Genomic DNA, 24,877 nt, shown 5'->3' with positions numbered 1-24,877 from the left:
CTGCGCACGCGCACAAAATGAGAGGCGCTATCAAGCGGCTCCGGCGCAGCGTCAGACTTGGCTACTGCTCAACGGAGGCGCACAGATGGGCACGCGCCGGCACCAGTGCGTCTGCCGCTAATATGACGTCACTCCTCTGGAATGCGCAGAACAATGGGGCGCACGTGGCGGCGGCGGTGGCAACGGCGCGCAAGCTGTGCGCCGCGTGACGTCACTGCTCCTCACGCATGCGCAGCACGGCTCTCCAGGAGCCACACGAAACTTCTCAACCTCAGCCAGCGTAGCTCACGCTACAAAACACTTCTCGAAGTGTACTTCTCCCAAATTGTGCAAGGTGTCTTTAGACCATCGTTTTCTGCGAGGAAAGCGCTATCGGTATCTGGCTGTAGTACTCGGCCTAGTAGCCAAGCGGCCAGGTTGAACGCGTTCAAGATCACTTTAAATTCAATGTCACGGACTTGACGTCTTACAACTGCTCATTGCTCTTGCATGCTTCGAAAATCCGCGATTTTTTTTTTCTTCAGCAGAGGCATATCAACGCAGCTGTCCGCAGTTGAGCACGGCGAACTTCTTCGTATCGGTGTTGCAATGGCCTCGATGGAGCAGGTGTTGTTTTGCTGCTGGGCTTCAGATTTTGCAGGCATTGGGCGCTGTTGCTATGGTCGATTGTTAGGGGCAGCAATATAGTCAAGCTAACCAGCCCATAGGGTGCTCATTTTTACATTTCAATATTTATGCAGGGCGAATAAACTTATACGCCCATATTTAATACTTAATTATTACCATAAGTTGTTCAGTTCAGATGACGCTGTCATCGACAGGATGATGTCAGATGTCAATCAATTTGGACACGTGGCAGCTCCACCGAAAAAAAAAATGCCTTTAGGTAATTTAATAGAATGTGGCCTATTGCCATTTTCTATGCACGTGTGGCATGGATATAAGAAGCCTCCTGCAGGCCTTCGGAGTTGTTTGTGATCGCTAGGGCGATTTAAGCCCTTGATGCCAAGTGTACGAGACATGACGTAAAACGTAAAGACAACCGTACATATAGCAATTTCCAATTCACCTGCACGACCTCGTACAAATAAAGATAGGCTTTTGATAAAGTGATTAAAGCACGTGTATTTTATTTCGGGGGGGTGGGGGCTGTTATGAGCGAGGCCGAGCACCCAGGATCTTCGCCTCTGACTGAACTTTCACTGAACTGCCCTACTAGCAGTTGCTGTACACACTAGGATTAGCGATTCATCGCTTAACATCTGTAAGAAACTGCACGGTTGATGCCGACTCTTCTTAGTTCTTTTTCGAGTTATATGGGTCGTTCGATCACGATAACGCGAACACCACCGTAGGCAAACTGGACGGCGGGGCAGTGGACGTGCATGACGTTCTATAGTGCGCGTTAGCATCCGTAGGATTTATCGCAGATCCCTGTCTGCTTTTCACGCTGCCCAGCAACTGGAGCTTATGTAACGGTAATGTTTACCGGAAAACGATGGCCGCGAACGACATGCACGAAGGCGGCCTTTCTGGTAGAAACGTAGACTCTTGCGTGGGCCACGATGCGGCGGAGGCAAGCGCCAGCCGGAGGTATTGCAAGGAACCGGGTGCGCCGCTCCGTGGCCTTCAAGATACTCACGCGTCGGCGCATGCAAATGGCGGACGCCGTGGCCGGTCTATGAATGGTAGAAACGCTGGAAGAGGGGTTTCTTTAAGTTTTCGCGTAACAGAGTTATGTTTTCTCATATAGTCAAATTACAATCTGACGATATCATGTCTGTAGGTTGGTTGTAAGTCGTACTTTACGATTTTTCTACGTATTTTAGCTTGAGAAATTAGTTCAGTAACTTCCTTGCGCCACATGGAGGGCCTGGGTATGGCTGGTTCGAAAATCTTTTTGCCGAAAGAACGTCTGACGTCGACGCCGGATTTTCTGCAATACGTGGCCTGTGACACTATCGTGTGGAAAGTCCATGCGCCCTCCTGCAGGAACCAACTGGCTTGCCAGCGAGACGACGTCATTCACGTGGCGTGTCTACTCGGTAAATTATAAGCCAACGACGTCAAATGCTAGAGCGTAATGACACGACCACCAGGATTTACAAATTTTAGGTTTGCTTCTTTCTTGGATACTAGAAGACCGTTTTAAAAATTATTTTGTTAGAACGCTTCCTGAACGGTGCTGTGCGATTTCGAGCGCATAAATAAAATTAATTGTGAGGTCTTTTTACGGGCGTTTTAAGGCGAAGTCCCAAGAGCAAGGAAGCGCAGGCAGGGATGCCAGAGAACGGAGTGATGTGGTAAAATTAGGAAATTTGCAGGCATAAGATGGTGCGAGCTGGTGCAAAGAAAGGTATCAGTGGAAATCGATGGAAGAAGCCTCTCTCCTGCAGCGTACTTAAAATAAGTAGAAGATGATGATGATGCTAGGACCACCTTTGACAAGGAACTTTTAAACGTCCTGACAATTCATAGCACTGTAACACAGGACTTCGAAGCTTTGAACTTTCCGTAACACCACAATATCTTTTCTGCAACGCCTTTCAGGCCCATTCTACGCTTCTTAAGATATATTTTTGTGCAAAATAGAAATTCCCGTTCGCAATAACTTATAAAGAGACATAGATGCTGCACAACAGAAGCAACCCACTGCTGTAGTCATTACCCAATTCCAAGAATCGAATAAACAAATCCTGGGCCCATGACCTTCCTTCGACTCCAGCAGTTCCTTTTTAAAGGCCCATCAATTAATTTCTGCAAAGAATGATATCGGCACTATAATTTCCTGCTTTCCCAGCCTTATGCTATGGCCCCGCATTGGTAATATCTGTTTCCCTAAAATATCTTCGCTATAGCTTTTGTTAGACATATTTCACCCTTCCCGAATCTGCTGCCGATTGCCCCAAAGCCAGAACCGCGCTGATGCCGTTCCACCTGGGTGTTTGGTCAGATCAATATGACAGTAGCGTGAATCAACATGCGCAGCCGGTGCAGTGGTGATGTCCCCGAATGTGAGACTCGGTGTACTCGGCTTCCTTGGCCGAACAAGTCCAGAGGAGTTGGATGCTGACCTGGCCATCAGAGACGCCATGGTCGCTGTCCACTGGGCACTGAAAAATGCCGCCGCGTTCCACGCCGACCCGGCGAGACTGATGCTCGTGGGCCACGGCTCCGGCGCCTACGTGCTGACCGCAGCCGTCCAAGCAATGAAGCTGAGATGCATGCGAGCCGTGCTGGAGGGACCAGTTGTTGGATCCGTGCTGCCGACAAACACAGCAAGTTCTTGACTATCATGTTATTACCTGCCAAATTTATGCCATGTTACGAGCACCGGTTCTTAACATAAAGAAACAACAATTCTGGAGTTTTGCGTGCGAAAATTACGATTTGATAATGAGGCATGCAATAGGGGGGGGGGGGGACCCTGCATTAGCACGACACGGACCACTTGGGGTTCGTTCACGCGTACCGAATATATGGCAGGCGAACTTTTTTTGCATTCTCCGATTCCGCGCACGTTCATGACTGTCAGGGAACATGGCCTCAGAATGAGGAACCCTCAGTTAGGGCATCGCTGGATGCTCAGGTGAAACTATGGGATTAAAGTTTTTTATGTCAACTCCTCTACAAGCAATAAAGACTGAAGACATAGTTATTGGTGCCTGTGCGCCTTGTAATTCACAGATGCCTTTTTTTCATTCTTGGGGCCGTTGCATGCAGAATAGCTGCCTGTGCGACACACTTCCGTAATTGTTGTAACTGTTATACACTTCCGCACTATTGCATTTAGTGTTCCATCTACACCGCGTATTTCTATCCATATTGACCATTTGTTTTTATAAAAAAATGTAAAAGTTCACTCACTAGACAGTTTTAAAGTCAAGCAGGCAATTCATTAATTCATCCGATCAATCAGCGAGATCCGTGATGAGTAAAGCAGCAAAGCGAAGCGAAGTCGCAAGCTCAGAGTGCACAAGCTAGATTCGTCTGCCTCAGTGCACGGTGATAGTTCTGCTGGTTATGCTCGAATCTCCTGAAGTGCTCGTCGATTAACGGTACCCGCTACTTGACTCTAACGCAGTATTTTCTTTATTTTTTGTTACCTAATTCAGGCGACTGTGAAGCTGACTTGAAAGGTGAACTGAAAAGTGTATATTACAGTCACGATAAAAAATTTCCAGGCCCCAGCGCATGGGAACATTACTTTCGGACAGGCAATGGGGGCTCTTGAAATGATCTTCACACTATAAAGCTGTAGATGCTGAGAAACAGTGTCAATTTCGATTCTCAGAACCTTAGGGCTCTTAGATACGAATTCAAGCCCTGCTACAGGGCACGAAATAAGTTTGCTCGCGTACGGTTTGGCGTGAGAACTTATAATGGAGGGTACACCGGCGAAGTTAACGCTCCCTTTACGGACAAAATTCACATCCTCTCCTCTCAACCCTATCAAACGCTGAAGTTTATTTTTGTGAGATAGCTTAATATTAAGGAGGATCTCGCTCTCTGATCAAAAGAATGCGTAATGCATTGTTCTCCAAAGACCATGTAGATTTAAGAAGTTATATTTATGTAATGGCTGACCTATTGCTAATGAAGCCCAGCAATGTAGTTTTTACCCTGTGTTCCCTTTTATTTATTTGTTTTTTATTGATTAGTCCGAAGGCTGATACAGGATGGAAGGACTATTGAAATTGTTAGTAGAATTAGAATAGGAGCTTAACATGAATCCAAAAAAGCATAAGCAACACCTCTCTTCATAAAAAGAAATATCGAGACTCGCATATGTGCAAGGGCAAAACAATGTGAAAAATATACGACAGACTCCAAACAACATCATTAACAGCTGTACCTGTTGACATATATGAGTGCAGTAGATTTACAACGAAATTTCCACATCCAACATGAGCGCTCTGACATAGCAACAGGCAGAAATATTTTGACACATTGTGTTAGTACACAACAAAACTTGTCACGTTACGCTTTGCTTGAGGTACAATAGACCAGTACGTTTCTTTTTCAAGCTGTTCTGAGGAATCAATTTTGGTTACATTATGAAGCCGTCAATTCCAGTCTTCAGTCGTCCTCTGAAAGAGTGAGTAATTGCATGCGTCAATCTTCGCTTGTGTGGGCATATATAGGTCAACACGGCTAGGTATAATAGACCACGACATCTTAATAGACCACCACGACAGCTAAATCAATTACATTTTATTAAAAAATAACGTTTTATCCAACTACTTTTCGCCGCAACAAGAGTTGAGGAAAGTTTGGTTTAGGTAGTACATTAGTCATCGAATCTGCGCAGTTGTGCTTCGACATTATATGACTTGCTGCACGTCTCTGCATTTTTACTATTCGGATTATTTCTTTCCTTCTAAAGGATCCCATACTATGCTGGCGTATTCTAAGGTAGGACGTACCAGTGCAAGTTTGTAGGTTGTAAATTTAACATCTGAAAGGGCAAGTTTCAGCGTAGGCCTTAATGACCAATGTCTAGGTTCAAGGACGTTACATATCCTATATGATAACTACAAGTAGGTATTTACATAACTAGAAATAGGTATTTCAAGCAACATGCCGAACTATAAAGGGCTTACAGGCTGGATTAATTTTTGGCAGTTTTACGCTAAGGTTGACTCTACTATTCGTTGGAAACTCCACGGCAGTACCATCTCAGTTGGCGTCAGCGCCATGAAGGGGCCACATAGAAGATCACTCTCAACTACATGGATAGATCGCAATTTTGCGATGGCTCATTTTGACAATGCAGCGCTAAGCCTTACGAAACATTTCCGTGGTGTGCTCTTTGAAGAAGATATCTTTGCTCGCAAATGCTAGCGCATAAAATAAGAGCCGCGAACGTTACCTAGGAGGTGATTCTGCAAAGGCTCGAAACCTGAAGCCGACACATTTATCGTGAGCGCAGTTGTTCAGTTCTATCCCTTCGCACACACAGTGAAGGCGTGTTGTATCCCAAAACGACAGTGCCACGAAACACTGACACCATGTTCACCATATCAGAATTGTGTTCTTTGCCCGAAAGGGAGAAAAAGAGAGATGGCCTCTAGAGAGAGGGTGGCAACCGGGGGCGCAGGACACCATCAACACGTGGATAAAGTTGGCCAGCGTTCTCGGTTGCCGCGGAGACAACGAGTCGGAGTTGAAGCCCTGTGTTCAGGATGCCGAGCTGCCAGACCTGCTTGAAGCAGCGGCCAGCGTGACGTTCCGCTTCATGCCTCGATGGGACACGAGCAAAAGGCTGGTTAAACCCGCTGCCTTTCAGGTGCAAGAAGTCATAGCAGGCGTCGATGTCGACGAGGTTAGTCAAGGCTGCGGCTTCTCTGGTGCAGTGCACACGCCTTAACCACGCGTTCACCAAATGACTTCGATTCTTGTGAAATTCTGGCAAGTTTCTTACATCCTATTAACCTTCTCGAACTGAAAATTAAAATGAATCTTTTTTTTTCTGGTAAGCTTCGCAAGTGCGCGATATACCACACAGAAAGAATCGGGCTAAGAGGCAGGCGCTACAGCGATTGCTTTAATTAAAGCGACCGACAACCGCCTTGAATGTGTCATGATATCTTGGTGAAAATGGAAGAGCTATGAATTGTAGAGACAAAATTGAGCATGCTGTTCGCGATTTAGGTAAAGAATACAATTTAAACTGGCATAGGAAGTAAGTGGCGCGAACTGATGGAGAAACCCTGGTACACGGAATGTAGTCAATGGTCTAAAATAACGTACAGCGCGAAGGACAAGGACTGCGATGGACGACATACACAGCGCTGTGTATGTCGTCTATCCGGGCTGGGCCGTGGGTTTTAGAGGACAACCATAGTATGTATGTACTCGGCATTTTGTTCTGAACATACCAACAATTTAAAAATCGCCTGTGCTGATTCCTTAATTCCAGTCATTGAGCAGGACTGCTCTAAGAGGTGGACACTCCTTGCAGGAGAAATAGAAATACCTAATTATCTAATTAATAAAGTACAATAATTGCCTTCATAATTTATTATTTCATTCGCGGCGCATATTGCAATACATGAAGTGTAGCTGGTGAGTGCGAAATGCATATCGCTTAGAAAGAATATTCAGGACATCAGTTTTAGATGTTCATTCCCAAAGTATGTGATAAAACGCGTGGGCGTGCAAGTTATTGTTGCGCTTCAATGCATAAAACTGCGGCTTTGTAAGACAAGTATAACAATAGTGTATTTTTAGCGCGACTTTCACGGCACGTATATTTAAAACCATATCATCCCTAGAATTCTTTCCATGCGGATATGCCTTGCAAATTCACCGGCCACAATTCCTAAATTTGAATATGCACCGTAAAGAAGATAATAAAACGTTTATTGGATTCTGTTTAATTAGTTTTCTATGCATTTTCCTTTTCCGTGGGATTAATGTCTGCCGCGTCCAGTATTATATAGCGTTCAAGGACTACAATTACACTATCAGCTGCCATAGGCGATTTTCAAAAATTCTGTATCATCCACAAGAACACCTCATATTTACACACGCCTAGATTTCCGAAGCACCGGCAAGACATGACCAGGAGGACTGAGATTTACTGATTGGTACTCGTACTTGTCTCGTTACTTTTCTGAGACACTGTAGGTATGTTTGTTCATCGACTATCTCGCGTTCGTTGTGTTCAGCGCGGTGCAGCGCGTGCTTCTGTTGCCATCGCATGCAGATATGGGCCTTCTTCCGAGAACACGTCAAGCCGTGGGCCGTCGCCAGCGGCTGCGCCGTGACGGTGGTTGGGCTCTACCATTGCACGCTCGAGTACCTCTTCACGAATGGAACGTCCGCCTACAGGAACCTGCTGCACGCGTTCGAGCCGAAGAATGAGTCGGACATCGTGGGCCTCCTGGCGATGTTCATGTCCGGATGCGACACGCACCGCATAGCCCAGGGCGCCCAAAAAGCGGGCTACCACTACATCACTGAAGGATCCGGAAAGACCCTCTTCGAACCTCTTCTTGACGTGGAGGCCCTTGCGGCATTTCTGAAGGACGGGTGAGTGCGCGGGCGGCGGGTACTCGGTAGAAAAAAAGGTGCAACTGGTTCGAAGACCACGGAATTTGGAATGACGGGCGCTTGAGATCTTGGGCACTGTACAGATCACCAGAAAAGTAACCTACCCTATATTGACTTCGAAACACGAGCCCAAATATCATTTCCTGTCAAATTAACTTTACATATCTTGAGATATTCTGTGTCACTACTTCTGTAAGCAACCTTAATACTAGTACGCCAAGTGTCATAAATTGTATCTATTGCCTGCAACTCTCGATGGTTTTGGAAAGGAAGGCGAGTGCCGGAACACACATGTAAAGCCAACGATTGGTCTAAAATTATTGAACCTGCAACAGGACTTAGAAATTCGATTGTTCATTTATTCACCCAATACCTGTGGATATTTTTCTTCTTGTATGGACGTTTTATATAAAAATATCTTGAGTGAAACTTAGTTGACTGTAATAATTTTGTTTTCTCCGTTTGCACTGCAGCCCGTATATATACTTGTACAACTTTTGCGTCCAGCGCCTTGCTGCTGCCTGCTGTTAAGTGAAAATGTTGTCTAGCGTACTATAGACTTTTTCGCGCCCTCTTACCACTCTCTACAGGTGGGAAATATATCTCATTATTATTAGGCGGGAGGCGGAAGGAGTGGTGCAGTTGGAGGTGTGGGACACGTCCAGTAACATTGTCTTTAAGCAACGCAGCTGAGAAAGCCAGCCATAGATAGCGCCACTGTACCCAAAGCTTTGCTGTAATTTGTCGCGGCTTTGCCTTGAAGGAGTAAAGGTGAATCTAAAATCGTCTTTTCGACTGAATTAAGCACGTACGGTCGCTGACAACCAAATATTTAAAAGGTTATCAGTACGGTGTCTAGCTGAAACAGAATGTTCCATTATCTCGGAGCATTCGATGTGCCCTGAGTGCCCGAGTTAATAACAAATTGAATTCACAGGAGCAACGGGAGAAAGCAAAACATAACAATTTAATAACATTGGGACAAGTGTTAAGCGAACATGTATAAACCACTAAAACTAAACACACATGAACGCGGTTCAGTTCAGTGTAGAAGGCGGCGTGCAAGCGACACATGCATTATCGTTTAGCCATCAAAGCTTTAAATACTCGGAAGACAGTGCCTTGTTTTCATACAGCCTGGCTGCTGCTTTCTTGTCAGTGAAGTCAACGGTATAGATTATTAAAAGCGGCTTCATGAACTTTTCATAGACAAGTTTTACTAGTCTATGCCTGTGGCTTTGGTCACAACGGTCACAAGTCAGCACTGACAAGGCAACAATAAGAGCAACACTGTGCGTTAAAGATGTCTCCAAGGGCTTCTGCAGGTTTACGTGGTCTTAAAGCAGCGTGTCCAAAACTTCTTCAGGGTATGCAGATCACGCGCCAGCTCTGGGGTGGGGTGTAGCACAAACATCCTCTGTCCTCGTGGGAGACCAAACTGTCCATGGCACTAGTACTGCTCGGTTTTGCGAACAGCGACACGCAGCGCTCACACTGTGTTCTCACTCGCAAAGCGGGATATGTATCTCGCAACAAGAAAAATCGCTTCACTGTCTGTCGCTGGATGAAAAACTTTTGATGAACTGCACAGTTCACGCGCTGCCTGGTGCACTAATTTCACCGCTGTGGGCGCATATCTCTTGCTGACGTGCTGTCTGTCTCGCTGCTCCTAACAATGTTGCATGAGGAAAAGAATCAGCCTGAAGTTTGTACGTCAATGGTGTGCCAAGCAGCGGCCGTTCCTTTCCTCGGCACATTGTCAAGTCCAGATAGAGAGCTTCTGACATCCAGCACGTCAGTGCCACCAGCACTGCGCCGAAGGGTCCGAAGAGCGATTTTATGGCGCCGCTGGAAAATATCCCCGTCAGTAAGAACCTAAATCCTCCCTCTAAAACAAAAAACCTAACGCATTGAACCTTAGTCATACTGGTGAAAAATAGGACGTCATACGTTTCTTTTGTCACGAAGATTTTTGCCTCGCTTGCCAATTTCAAGCCTTCGACAAATTCTAAGAAAACAAGCTTCAGTAAGTGAAGTCTCAAGTCCTTCAAATCAGAGAACTGTTTGGAATCTGGGCTGTGTATCTTTTTTGGTAAACACGTCGCTGGCTATTGCTGACATCCATAAAGACGAACCATTTGCAGTGGTTCTTCATGACCTTCACATTTGGTCCGACGCTCGCAAACTGCGTCGCTTGTGTGTCCTGTGTGGTCCTTAGTGAAGGGCAAAGACGCGGTCACGGCAGGTGAAAACACTGGACGGCAGGTGTAACACCCCGTGAACGAGGCGCCAGCGCCGGCCCAAATTCCAAAGCTGTATTATCAGCTGCTTTCGAAAATAACCCCACGAAAGCACGGACAACTAATAAGAGGTCTTCTGGTGCGCCAACAAACACCGCTTGTGGTACAAAGACCGAGTCAGAGCCCATAGTTGTTTAAACTCAACGAGATATATTCTTCAAATAAGCTTGTTACATGTACACACGCACGATTCGGCTAGGCGCATCATAATGTAATTCAGGTGGTTGTTAACAAAACTCCGGAAAATAATGAACGACAAGCCCTAAGAGTTCAACACGTGCATTACAGAATCAATGGGAGTACCGAATTTCCACTCGTATTCACCCGTACTGGTCGTGAGCCAGATGTTATCGTCGTAAATTGAGGGAAATCTCGCAGAAGGGCGCTTCCGGAAAGGCACACGCCTGAGGAACTCATCGGCTAACTTGCCGGGGAATCACCTTCTTCTTCATATGGTCGATTTGCGCGTCACATCTCTTCGCAGGCGCGGCCTGAATCCCCCCATTGATTCCAGCACGACGCTTTTATCTTCTTTGCCGGCATTTCTCGAACTTTCTGGCGGAGTCGTGCTCCCATAGCAAGAACAAAGCCGCGGAATCTTCCAGACATTTCTCGTGTATTCGGCTGCGGCCCCTGAAACGTCTACGAGGAGGGTGGTGACTCATCCGTTGGCACACGGTCGGGCTGTTGCCCTCCTCTCTTTCTGCTCGCCGTATGTCGGGGTCTGAGAGGGTGTTTCGGCGCACGCCCTCTCTCCCTTTCTCGATACCATAACCTTCGCGTATGTTGTCGAAGCTTATAGTCTCCGTTGATGGCATCGCTTGTCTGTGGCGTACGCGCTCTCTCCTCGATCGAAGCTGCCGCGGGGCCGACTTGGCTTGGGTGATCGGTGGCGCGCACTTTGATTTTCCACATTTTTGGGACACTGTCTCAGACTTTCAGAATATTATGTGGTTTCACGAAAACACAAAAGTAGCGCACACAAATGCCCACTAAGCACGAAACAGTAGCTCCATAACTCATCATCATCATCAGCTTATTTTATGTCCCCTGCAGGACGAAGCCCTCTCTGTGCGATCTCCAGTTACCCCTGTCCTGAGCCAACCATTCCCTGCTAGCGCCTGCGAATTTCGTAATGTCATCACCCCACCTAGTCTTTTGCCGTCCTCGACTGCATGCGCTTCTGTTGGCACCCATTCTGTAACCCTATTGATCCACCGGTGATCCAACGTACGGGTTACATGGCTTGCCCAGCTACATCATTTTTCTCCTAATGTGAATTATAATATTGGCTTTCCTCGTTTGCTCTCCGGTCCACACCGCGGGCTTCCTGTCTCTCAAAGTTACGGCTAACATTAATCGCTCCATCGTTCTTTGCGCGTCCCTTCACTTGTTCGCGAGCTTCTTTGACAGTCTCCTTGTTTCTGTCCCATATGTTAGCACCGGTAGAATGCACTGATTGCAAAGCTTTCTTTAATGATAATGGTAAGCTTCCAGTCATTATGGGACTGTCTGCCGTATGTGCTCGAACCCATTTTTATTCTTCTGTAAATTTCCTTCTCATGATCAGGTTCCCTAGTGAGTAATTCACTTCGCTATGCGCACTCCTTCACAGACTCTAGAGGCTGACTGGCGATCCTAAACTATTGTTTCCTTGCCAGGTCATTGATCAGTATCTTTGTTTTCTGCATATTAATTTTTTACCATACTCTTACACTCTCTCTCTTAAAGTCCTCAATCATTTGTTGTAACCCGTCTCCACTGTTGCTGAACCGGACAATGCCATCTGCAAATCGAAGGTTGCTGACATATTCGCTGTTGATCCTGACTCCTAAGCCTCCCCAGTTTAGTAGCTCGAATACTACTTCCAAGCATGCAATGAATAGCATTCGAGAGATTGTCTCCGTGCCTGATACCTTTCTTTATAATTATCTTTCTACTTCTCTTGTGGAGAACCAAGGAAGCTGTGGAATCTCTGTAGACATTTCTCAAAAAGTTCACGTATGCCTCTTGTAGGCCTTGATTACTCAGTGCCTCTATGACTGTTGGTATCTCTACTGAATCGAATGCCTTTTCATGAGTTGTGAAAGAAATACAGACAGGCTGATTGTACTCTGCGGATTTCTCGATTTCCCGATTGATGACAAGGATGTCATCCATTGTAGAGTATCCCTTCCTGAAGCCAGCCTGTTCTCTTTGTTGACTGAATTGCAGTGCTGCCCTTACTCTATTAGAAAGTGTCTTGGTGAATATTTGATACAATACTGGTAGTAAACTAATCAGTTCATTATTGTTCAATTCTTTAACGTCTCCCTTTTCGTGGATTAGTATAATATTGGCATTCTTCCCCTTCTCTTGGACCCTTGAAATCGTTAGTCAGTTCGTATGAAGGACAGGTAGCTTTTCAAGCATCATGTTTCCTCCATCTTTGAATAAATTGACTGTTATCTCGTCTTCTTCTGCCGCTTGTTCCCGTTTCATGTCTTGAAACGCCCTTCTAACTTCATCGCTAGTTAAAGAAGGAGTCTCTGCAACCTGTTCATTACTACTTCAAATGGAGGTATCGTGGCTTTTCTGGGTACTGTACAGGTCAGTATAGAATTATTCCGCTGCTTTTATTATATATTCAAAATTGCCGATAGTATTACCCTGCTTATCTCTCAGTGCTTACATCTTGGTTTGTCCTAGACCAGCTTTTCATTGATTTCATGCTGATCCACCTCAATCCACCAGAAATCACACGTCACTTTACTTGCGATACATTGTGTAGAAACTCAAGTCAATATGAAACACAGCATGTACAAGTGTACAAACTGTGGCAGGGTAGCTTATATAGCGTAAACAAACTATCACTCTGTTCATGATGCATGAATAAACACTCGGTTCATTTATCAAAGACTTTTGTGCTTTGTTCAGTTTCTACGTGTGAAGGTAGATGACCAGCAAAGCCGATCCGATTAGCATTGAGCTTCTGAAGACACGCCGGAACTTGCGGGTACACGTAACCGCTCGTCGTCGAGAAACGTGGAACCGCACCCTTTAGCAGAGCCTCTGTACACGCGTTGTACTGAACCGAGGCACGTCACGCTTTATCAGCGCCTCCTTACTCGTGCTGCAAAGTCGGAATTCCCCAATGTTTTTGCGGGGAAGCACCGCGTCAGCACATCCATCACTTTCTGTCGTCGGTCTTCCTACAGTAGCCCATTGATTTCCGAGAGCTCATTATAGAACCATACGCGATCACATACTCGACAGCTTGATCCGTAGTTGCGATCGAGAATTTTCGGTCTTTTTTGGAATCTCGCGCAGGTGCCGTCCAAACCCGGCACTCTGCCCTCGTGGCGACGACGTCTTTTTGCGGCGTTCTCGGCGTTGCGATATACGTCATCGGTTCTTGCTCGTCGATTACGTGCCACATCGCGGGCATTCTCTTCTTTTTGGGCCACCAGGTTGGCAGGACGTCGACGGTCTCTCTCCCGCTACTGCTCTAGCTATCGCTTCTCGTAGATACGCTACTCTTCGGGCGTGCTGATCATTTGTAGCCTTCCCGTAGCAACGGTCGCGCCGAATGGTATCAAAAGTTCCCCTTGGTCGCCTCCTAAGGCGCACATTACAACACACTACATCACACATTAACAGAGACCCAGATGCGACGGAGTGTCGTTTTAGACACAGGTGGCCGTTAAACCGAGCTCCGACGCGAGTGGCGATATGCGTTTGTTTTTGTTGTTGGCTCTTTCACTTTCAGTTGTTAGGGGAGATTTTTTTTCGCGCGGACACCAAAAAATCCTGGATCGTAGCCATAAACAGCTTCGCTCTAATATGACAACAAGCACCTCATACAGTAGTGAATACAAAAAGGAAAGCTATTGTAAAATGCCTTGACGTTCGAAAGAAGAGTGAAGTGCTGACTGAGAAGTGTGGGAATCGTTGATAGTGGCAATACTAAATAACAATAAATTCCATTGATTTAGTGGTAGCCCCAGAGGTTAATGCCGGTATTGATCAGTGTGACCAAAAGTCGGTTTAAATTTGTACGCGTGATCTAACATAGTCGAGATGCGATGCACTGGAGAAATATGTGAGCCGGAAAATGACGTGTTACTATAGCACAGGGTGTGAAAAAAAAAGATAATTGGGTAAATGTTCTGTGCATGGCTAGTGATGGCTCCCTGAGGGAGTCTTTCAGTTTTGTGACACCTTAAAATTGCAAATAAGGCGCGGCGATGAACTGCGATACTTTGTTTTGGATCGCTTCGAGGTAGCACGATGACATGATGGGGACGCCAAATGATAGATGCCTACTCTAACGAAGACCGAATGAGCGAGTTTTGTGCTAATAGCCTAGTCTCACAGTAGACGAGGTGAATGAGCCGCTTGACGAGGCCTATTTTCTTTAATGCTTTTGAAGTTCGTAGGCGTGAATTCGCCTAATTATCCATGACCTCATTACACGTGGTCGACGTCTTTTGTAAACGGGCTTTCTCTGAGAGGCATTTGCCGCAGCATTGTTCATTTGTATACGACTGTAGGTACCTCAGCGGGCGTGTGATACCTATTGAGCAGGCAAAGGTAACTTATTTATTATTTTTGTTACAAGACCCCACTTAGCGAAATGTACGCACCTCAGAGATAAAAAAAAAAAGCTTCAATATACGGTAGGCGCTGCCGTACGTTTTCGCAAGGTTGTTCAAGAGACCCTTCACTTACGGCTTTACGCCACAAATATTATTTGATATTGAAAGACAAAGATTCGAACAATGCAACTAGGGAAGTAAATATTTTAGTAATATAAAGAGCAGAAATGGAGCAACAGGCAAGACCTGAAAACGTGGCGCTCGGCACAAGATTTTGTGAGGAGCGCACACTTTGTGCACTTATGTTGTGCCAAGTGTTGATACGTACTGGTTGCCAACCGGCAAACTTCAGAGAAATTCACAAAGGCCCCTGCACCTGTCCTCCTCCTGCCATAACGATCTTTCTTCAGAGGTACAAGGGCACGCGGAACATCGAGTGCAAGGCATTTCGTTCTTTTTTATTTACACCTTTGCTGCAATAAAAAAGAGCAAATTTGAAATTAGCCCGGGTGATCTTCTTGAAACGATACCTTCCTCCGCGCCGCATCTCGCCTCGCAGATAGAATACTGAAGCCTCGCGTGCCGTCAGTTTCACGTGCGCGGCACACGAAAGCACTGCAGCAAGGCATCGCAATCACGTAGCTACGCTAGACAAAGCATAAAGGAAGTGCGAATCGTGGCTTCCATGCGTCGCTCGTGACATGTGGCACCGCGAAGGTGGCGGAAGCCAAAAACAGGCAATAAAGAAAGCGAACTAAAGCACGTGATGGCATTCGGTCACTGGGAGGGTCGAATGCCGGACGTCGAACGTTGGTGGAACGCGCAGGTAAGGACGGCGGCAATTTAGACAAGATGGCGTTGCTTTTAGTTTATTGCGGAGCTTTAGGGGAGATGGGGGGACGCCATACTTGGGTAGTTTTCTGCGGTGGGTGGAAAGGCTAGGCTGCCCGAGAAGTCTGATAGCTTCGTCTGCATTGCGTTCTCACGCGCCTATTTCTCCTTGAAGCGAGTTGTAGCACGAAGGAGACCCGCCATGGTTGCGTAGTGGATATGGTGATGGGCTGCTAAGCACGAGATCGCAGGGTCAAATCCCGCCCACCACGGTGACACTTGGATGCGGGCGAAACGAGAAAACACCCGGGCATTTAGATTTAAGTGTACGTTAAACAACCTCAAGTACTCCGAATTTGCGGAGTCCCCACTCGTAATAATAATCAGATCTCATATTTAGACCGTGGTTATGGCCCATGAAACCTCATATTATATGTTAAAAAAGCACGAAGGAGAATTCACTCGCCGCTGCTGCCACCGCTGTTTATCACGCCAGCGTTCTGACAGCTAGTGTCCGCGGTCATCGAGTGAGATGCATTCATGTTTGCCTGCACGGCCGTGACACCATGGTTCATAATTTAGTTCTTTATCGAATGTTTACAGATGTTTATTCAGATGATAAAACTACCAACCTTACCTTCATGGAAATGTAATAGTTTGCTATCGCAATCAATACGTCGCCTTGGGGGCAAAGCAGGCTGCCCCTTTTTCGTATTCTGATACATTTAATTTTGCGCTGGACTGAAGGTAGAACTCCTGGATTCTGATTTGAAGGCCGGAAGTTCGAATTCTCGTCCAGTCCACTACGTTGGTCAGGTTTGGAGTTGCGCCTGACGCAACGAAAATTCTGATAGCCATTGGGGCTATACTAGTACAAGTGCCACCTAATTAGGAAGACCTACTAAGCTTCGAAAAAGACACTCCCTAGCCTCAATAAGAATTCACCTCCCCCTGCCATATTCGGCCACTACCTCCCTTATGATGTTTGCATTTAACCCGTGGCCCTCGGTTTCGAGCGGCTGCGGAGCAACTGACCAGGGCGGCAGTCGATCAGACCTGCGACGTGGCAGGGCGGGGTGCAAAGATTCTCTGCATCCGGGCTGGCGGCCCCTGAAAACTGAACTTCAGAACGGTTAACATGCGAGCCCTCTCGAGTGAGTAGCTTAGCAGGGTTTTTGAGGAACTATCAGTCTTTTCTTGGGATATTATTGACCTTATCGACATCTGAAAAATTACTGAGGCTTGTGCAGCGCTGACTAATGGCCACGTCCTTTGCTACACAGGTCTTTCGAATAAGAGAGAATAAGAGGTAGGATTTCTAATTCATAGGCACATAGTGGGCAACATTGATGAAATCTACAGCGTCAATGAGGAGATAGCAGTCGTCGTAATGAAGGCTAATAGGAGAAACAGGTCACAGGTAGTACAAGACTACGTTCCAACCTACGGTCATGACGATGGAGAAATGGAACAGTTTTATGAAGATGTTGAGTTAGGAATAAAAAAGGTGCAACCTCACTATACAGTAGTCATGGGCGACTTCAATGCAAAAGTGGGGAAAAGGCAGGCTGGAGACCAAGCAATTGGCAACAAGGATCGACTCCAGGGATAGTACCAGAGCGATGTTGTTGAAATTTGTACCAAGAATAAGACTCAGCATAGTGAATGCATTTTCGCGGAATCAAACTAACAGGAAGCCTTGAAAAGCCCTAGTGGACAATCAAGAAAGGCAATAGATTTCATACTCTGCCGATCCTAGCATAGTACAGTATGTAGAAGTGCAGTGATCATATGTTAGTGAGGTCTTCGATTTCCCACAATATGAAGCGAGAAAAAATTAGTGCCCAGTAATTGTAAAAGCACAATAATTCTGGCTGGTGCTTGCAAAGAAACATAGAGCTTCAGAACAGATAGATCATGACACAGAGATAATGAATGAAACTGTAACTAGACTGATTTCAGAAGGAGCAATTGAAGTAGGATGTAAGGCGGTGTAAGTAGGGTGTAAGGCGTCAACGCAGCCAGTAGGTGAACGGTGCCAAGTAACGAAGGACCTAATAAACAAACGACAGAGCATTAAAGTGTCTAACTCGAGATGAGACAGAATTTGCTGAACTTTCAAAGATGGTACACAAATAGAACCTAAGCGATATTCAAAATTATAACGCTGAAAAGCCTAAGTAAGCAATAAACAAAAGGACCGCAGTCTGAAATCAGTGGGAAAAACTTGGAACAGACAAGGCAAGATGTATGCAGTGAAAGATAAGCAAGGTGATGTCATCCGAAAGGATGATGATTTATTAGAGAAAGCAAAAGAATACTATGCTGACTCAGAGCAGCTTCGCAACCTTTATTGAAGGTAGTGATGAAAAGGATACATAGGCGGCCTTCTATTATTAGCGATGAAGTTAGAAGGGCCTTGCTAGTCCTTGTCCTGCAGCTTTTCCCAGGGACAGATGGAATAATACTTGATCTAATCAACGATGGAGGAGATATGCTTGAAAAGGTTGTGCCCTTTATACGCAATGTCTCACAACTTCAAGTGTACCGAAGAGCTGGAAGAATGCCAACATTATACTAATCCACAAAAAGGCAGACGGTAAAGAATTGCAGAATAATAGGCTCCTGCGCTTGCTTTCAGCATTGTATAAAATATTCGCCAAGATAACTTATAGCAGAATCAGGGCAACATTTGACTTCAATAAACCAAGAAAATAGGCTGGCTTTAAGAAGAGATATTCTATAATTGATCACGTCCATGGCATCATCAGGTAATTGAGAAATCTGTGGAGTGCAATTAACCTCTCTATATGGCTTTCATAGATTGTGAAAAGACATTTGATTTAGTAGAGATACCAGGAGTCATGGAGGTATTTCGTAATCCAGTAGTATAGGAGGAATACGTGAATATCTTGGCAAATATCTACAAAATTATGCAGCTGCTTTGATTCTCCACAATAATAGTTTAAAGTTACTTATCAAGAAAGGCGTCAGGCAATCAGACACAACCTCTCCAATACTATTAACTGTATGCTTAGAAAAAGTATTCGAACTGTTAGACTGGGAAGATTTATAAGTTAGGATCAACGACGAATATCTCAACAACCTTTGGTTTGCAATTGTCACGAACCTGTTCAGCAACACTGGGTATAAATTGCAAGAAACGATTGAGGGTTCCAACCGTAAAAGTGTAAGAGTAGTGCTGAATACTAATATGCAGAAGAAAAGGATAATGCTCGTAGCCTGGCAAGGATACAAGAATTCATGATCCCAGTCTACCTCTAGACCCAATATTCTAGTTGACAATTAAGATAAAAAAATGGAGCTGGCCAGGCTATGCAGTACACAAGGAAGATTAGAGTTACAGAATGAGTGCCAAGGTAAGGGAAAGCAGTCGAAGAAGGCCGAAAATTAGAAGGGACGATAAAGTTTTGAAATTTCCAGGCGGAAGTTGGAATCAGACGGCGCAAGCCTGAGGTAATTGGAGATCGCTGGGAGGAGCCTTCTTCCTGCAGTGGACATAAAAATAGGCTGCTGCTGCTGATCATAATAGTTACTGTGCTATTTATTTATAATTGACTCTGTATGTGTGCCAGAGCTTAGTCTTGAAGGATGCTCCTGGGCACGTGAAAAAATAATTGGTTAAAGTAACTATTATTGTTATTGTTATACAATTGTCATGTAGTTATCTTCTCATGTGTTCCAAACTGCAGTAGTTCGTTTCTAGCATTACTGTATGCGCTGCTTCCCCCAACTCCAGGAGCGTGCGAACGCGGAACGGCATCAGTACCTGGCGCCCGGTGACGTCAACCGAGGAAGCGACTCACGTTGTCCTGGCCAACGGCACAGACGTAATGGACAGCAGGCCCATATCTCAAGCGTGCCAGGACGCTTTCTTCGCCAATTAGCCACCGGATGGAAACACAGCTTCTTCCTAGTTTTGGGTTATTTAATTCGCATCTGCCACGTGGAAACGTTTCTTTTTGTTCGCGTCTCAGATGTTTTATGTGAGGAACTCGTCGCTTCCAGGTTGCGTCAGCACCTTTCTGATTTCCTCCACGTATGGGTTTGCTCTTTTGTTTATCTGTCACATTCCCCTCCCCTTATATCTATAGTTTTATAAGACACATGCGCTGACCGTTATATGATGTCATGCTTTATATGTTGAGTGCAGTTAAAAAAATGACGAGTTCGGACAGCGCAGATGACTACGTTTGTCCATCGTGCTGCTAATCGCAATAAAGATAAAACGTACTCAAAGTAGACTTACTGGTAGAACGATAAATGCGAATGTCAAGTAAGAATTCGGTAATACACAGTACAGGATCATATGCAATTTCCTTGTGCGCTTCGACTTCAAATGGCAATATTTATTTATTTATTTATTTATTTATTTATTTATTTGTCTGTTTGTTTATTAAAGACCCTTTCAGGCACCGAGGGCACCAGAGAAAGGAGTGGCAAAACTAAAGTAAGAAACTAGGCGCTAGGAATGTCAGCAGCAATAAAACCTTAAAGGGGTGGAGACATCAAAATTTTCGTTCATGCGTTTGTTGATTCAAACGTTGCGTCATGCTTCAGGGAGCACGATACACACAGCGGGATTCATATACATCCAATAAATAATTTAATAATAGCATTATTATAGCGAGCGATTTCGGTTTCGGTTTCTGGGCTCCGGGGGATGCTATGACGTCACAGAGGAGGAAACGCAACATGGCTTGGTCACGTGAGCCACAAAAAATAGTGACGTAAAACTATGCTGCGTCTTCTGCTCGCTCATACGCGTGCTCTGCCAGCAGAGGTCAACTGGCGATTCGAAGTGCATGTCGCGATTATTATAATTATTGCGAAGAGCGACAACAACGGTAAGAAAATATTGCGGCTTGTGAGAGTCGGTGATTCATTCCGAAGCGCCGTAAGCTTTAGCTTCGAAGTGAACCGGAAAAGGCCTAGCCACGATATCGGCGGCGCCGAACGATCAGAGGCGGTGAAGCTGCCGTCGGTGCACAGAGTGACCACTCCTCGGACGCTGATTGGCCGCTTCGCCGTACGGCTGCCACACAAATAGGTCCCGGGCCCGTGCTCTCTACAGCTAGGAAATATCGCCGTTCGCGAGCAAAACCGCCGTCGCACGGGGGCCCGCGAACGGCAAACGGCGTGCGGCGAGTTTCCGGGCCGGTAACGTGGACGGGCCTTCACATTGAGAAAGGCCAAGCGAAGGAGAGACCGCTCCGAGCGGCCGACTATGCGACTATGCGAGGAGAGAAGCGGACAACACGAACGCCGCATATCCTGGTCCCTTTCGGAGTCGGCCGGCTACTCTTTTACACTCAAACGTGCAAAGGCCCGTAGGCACGGCAACTCGCTGCACGCAGTTTGCCATTCGCGGGCCGCCGTGCGGCGTTCGTGTTGTCCACTTCTCTCCTCCTGTGTCCGTGTCTGCACGCCTTACCCCTTCTTTGCATTAAGAAAGGATTTCTATATGCCTGTAGCTCGGTCATAGTGGAGGTTATGCTCGGTCGCTCGGTTCAGCAGGCTCCGTAATCGGCATTTCATCGCTACTCATCATACGTCACGTTTTTGTGCTGGTGTGCTATGACGTCAATATTTTCGTTCCTCCTCTGTGACGTAGTAGCTGCCGCGCTAGCGATGAGTCTCGACTACGAGAAGGAGTTTTTAATGACTTTTTGGAGCTGAATTAAAATTATTTTGAAATGTTTGCAGCGTCTGATACCTCGTTCTGGGTGTCCTTGCATACGGAAGCAGCCTACAACATGCTTTTTATAGCCTCGAAATTTGTTGTCCCAACCCCTTTAAGAACTAGCAGCGAAAAACGGTGGTTTTAAACAAACGTGGACGTATTTTGCATCTTTTGTATTATGGTCACTGCATAATACCACAGTCTTATTATCGGAATGAACATTTGAGGTATTTTTTACGAAGATCTAACCTTAGCGAAGCAATCAGTCAACCTTCAAGACACGTTAGCACCAACAAGTACTCCCGTTTTACGTCGGCCATCTCTCATTTCAACAATCTGTAAACCACTTCTTCTTGTTATGATACCACTGATTCTTTCAGAAACACTATCCATTAAATTCAGTTCTCGTCGGGAAATTTTAGCCATGTTAATAGTAACGAAATTTTTTGTAAGTTATACTTGGTATGGTTTGTGTTAACAATTCATTCGTAAACACTTGCACAGGTCGTGATATACAGGGTCCTTCAGCGAACACTCAAAAATCATTAAAGGTTGGCTGAGACAAATATTGCAGTTCTTGTTGGTAAGCTGGTATACTCGACGCGGCAGACACTACTTGCACAAAAATAGAAATTTTAAATAATCTAATTAGCTAATTAGCTGCTTAACTAATAGCCTTACGGCCCATATTGCAATTTACAAGTTCTAGCCGTGGAGTCCTCAAGGCGGATCCGCATGGAACGAATTCTCAGGATGACAGCGGTTTTGAGATATTAATTCCCGAACTTTGCAGAGAAATGCGTTGGCGTTACAGTTAATTTGTACAAAAAAAAACATTGTTTTATGCATTGAAGCACACAAGTTTTCTCTGCAAAGTTTGGGAATTAATATCTCGAAACTTGTGTCGTCCTGAGAATACGTTGCAAGTGGATCCGCTTGCTGAACTCCAGGGCTACAATTTGTACATTGCAATATGGATCATAACGTAATTCGTTAAAGTGTAATTTGTGAATTTTTTGTTAATTAGTTAATTTTGCATTTCATTTTTTTTTTGCAAGTAGCGTCCACCGCTTCGAGCAGAGCACCTCATGAACTGTAATTGTGCTATGTGCTAGAGGAAAGCTTTAAAAAAAATTGAGTGTGCGCTGAAACACCCTGAATATGGTAAGAGCAGCACACGCGTAGTGCGAAGACATGGGTTTGTATGCGACGAGCGGCCAGTTGTTTTGTCATTCATTTTCATAGCTATCAATTTATAATTTCTTTTAGTAAGTACAGGTAATTTTTTCTACGGTGTCCTTGGTGCCTTTGTTTGTTGGCTTCTTATGATATATAAGATGCTATGAGATATATACATCTATATCAACACGCTGGACCCGACGTGACATATGGAGGAAAGAAGCAATGAATTTTTTGCAAGACGTGTTTACTTAAGGTTTTCTGCTAGTGGACCAGCCTTATTGACGTAATCTGACGAAGGCTGGTCCACTAGCTGAAAACCTTAAGTACGCACGTCGTGCTTCCAAAAAGTTCATGGTCACTTCCCCCCCCCCCCCCTCATGTATATATATCCGGACATTTGTTTGATTTGCAACTTAGATTTATGCCACAAATTCCATGTGTATCTTGAAAGCTGTAGATGCATACAGATACACATGCGCACATTCTTTTATACTGAGTGCGTTGTAAGATTGTCTATGTATGGTTCCCTCCTTCTTTTTCTTTTATTTATTGTCCACTGACAAATGGAATGAGAGCTGGAGTCCTTGTGAAGTTGCTCGTAAAGTGGCTTTTTGCTCAGAGTTCTCAGTTCGTCTTTGTTATTTGTAAGGACTGAATGTAAAACTAAGATTGTCATTGACATTTGATGCGCCTGGGCCCGGAGTATGTTGAAAAATAGAGTTTTTCTGTTTATTTTGTTTGCCTTTCTCCAACTAGCTAAGGAATACACAAAGCTACTTGAATTGTAGAGGAAGACGCGACGCGTATCTCAGAACTGTAGCCGTCTGGACGGTAACGATCGCAATAAAAACTTCAGTAATGGCAATAATAACAAAAAAGAAAACGACAATAGTGTGAAGACGACGAGAGATGGCGACTTGGAAAGACTCCAGGAAAGCTACTAACGCAAGATGTCAGTGTAGCAGTTTTAAAAAAGTAGGAAGCACTACGTGATTTTTTACGTGTAAAGCGTCATTGAACAACTGTATATATATATATATATATATATATATATATATATATATATATATATATATATATATATATATATATATATATATATATATATATATGTATATATATATATATGTATATATATATATATATATATATATATATATATATATATATACAGTTGTTCAATGACGCTTTACACGTAAAAAATCACGTAGTGCTTCCTACTTTTTCATTCTTCCAACTATATATATATATATATATATATATATATATATATATATATATATATACCACAATGACGGCAGAAAAGTGAGGCTGCAGCCGCCGTGGTTGCTCAGTGGCTATGGTGTTCGGGTGCTGCGCACGAGGTCGCGGGATCGAATCCCGGCCACGGCGGCCGCATTTCGATGGGGGCGAAATGCAAAAACGCCAGTGTACTTAGATTTAGGTGCACGTTAAAGAACCCCAGGTAGTCGAAATTTCCGGAGTCCTCCACTACGGCGTGCCTCATAATCAGAAAGTGGTGTTGGCACGTAAAACCCCATAATTAATTAAAAGTGTGGCTGCCTTTCCTCTACTGGGCAACGGAAGAATTTCGTCCTTGTGTTTCTCCCCGAGCTGCCCCAACACACAGCCGCGCAGCCGGCCTTGTATCCTTTCCACGGTTTTTTCAACACTGCCGGAGCATTCGCAGGCACCAAAAGAAAGTTTCAAACTGCGGAGCATAAGAAGAAAACATGCATGTGCGTAGAAAGTGGCAGGAGCAAACGAAGAGAATGGCAGCAGAAGCGATAAGAGCGAAAACGCCGGCCGTTGGCGCAACAATTGAAGCGATCAAATAAATATATAGGATGCCAGAAAAGAAAATAGCCGGAAAGCACATTTACACATATAAATGCATCACTCCAAATATTTTTATATAGTTTAAAAACATACACCCACAAATGCAAAAGTTATTAAATTTTCCTCCGGCTACCAGTATCTTGGCGACGATTTATTGTCAATACCGAAACTAGCCCCACTGTCCACCCGCTGTCCGAGGGGCCCTATTTATAATACCGAAGAATACGTTGCGAGCAACACAATCACTGCCTGTTTCCTGAAGAAGAATAAAAAGCGCCTTCATTAGGCGGTAGTGACTGCAGCTTAAGGAACAGGAAGAAGGGTGAGAGAAACTGGCTCACCGGAGAATTTGCCATAGGGAAGCTGGTCACACCGGTTATTGCGCA

The 24,877-nt window shown here is 45.0% G+C and overlaps 1 protein-coding gene across 2 annotated transcripts in view; it reads left to right on the top strand.

Annotated features, from left to right (window-relative positions):
* The window catches only part of LOC135905034 (uncharacterized), a 66,814-nt gene extending 46,783 nt beyond the window's left edge, over nt 1-20,031 (top strand). For both annotated transcript variants that reach the window (XM_065436037.2, XM_065436036.2), the window contains exons 7-10: nt 2,989-3,278; nt 6,101-6,325; nt 7,712-8,037; nt 19,527-20,031. In XM_065436037.2, coding sequence (XP_065292109.1) covers nt 2,989-3,278; nt 6,101-6,325; nt 7,712-8,037; nt 19,527-19,674 — 989 coding nt within the window. In that variant the 3' untranslated portion in view covers nt 19,675-20,031. The remainder of the gene's footprint in view (nt 1-2,988; nt 3,279-6,100; nt 6,326-7,711; nt 8,038-19,526) is intronic.
* Nucleotides 20,032-24,877: the final 4,846 nt, after the last annotated feature.

This window comes from Dermacentor albipictus, chromosome 6 (genome assembly GCF_038994185.2).
Source record: "Dermacentor albipictus isolate Rhodes 1998 colony chromosome 6, USDA_Dalb.pri_finalv2, whole genome shotgun sequence".
Taxonomy (NCBI): Eukaryota; Metazoa; Arthropoda; class Arachnida; order Ixodida; family Ixodidae; genus Dermacentor; species Dermacentor albipictus.
This window is presented reverse-complemented; position numbering and strand designations above follow the sequence as displayed.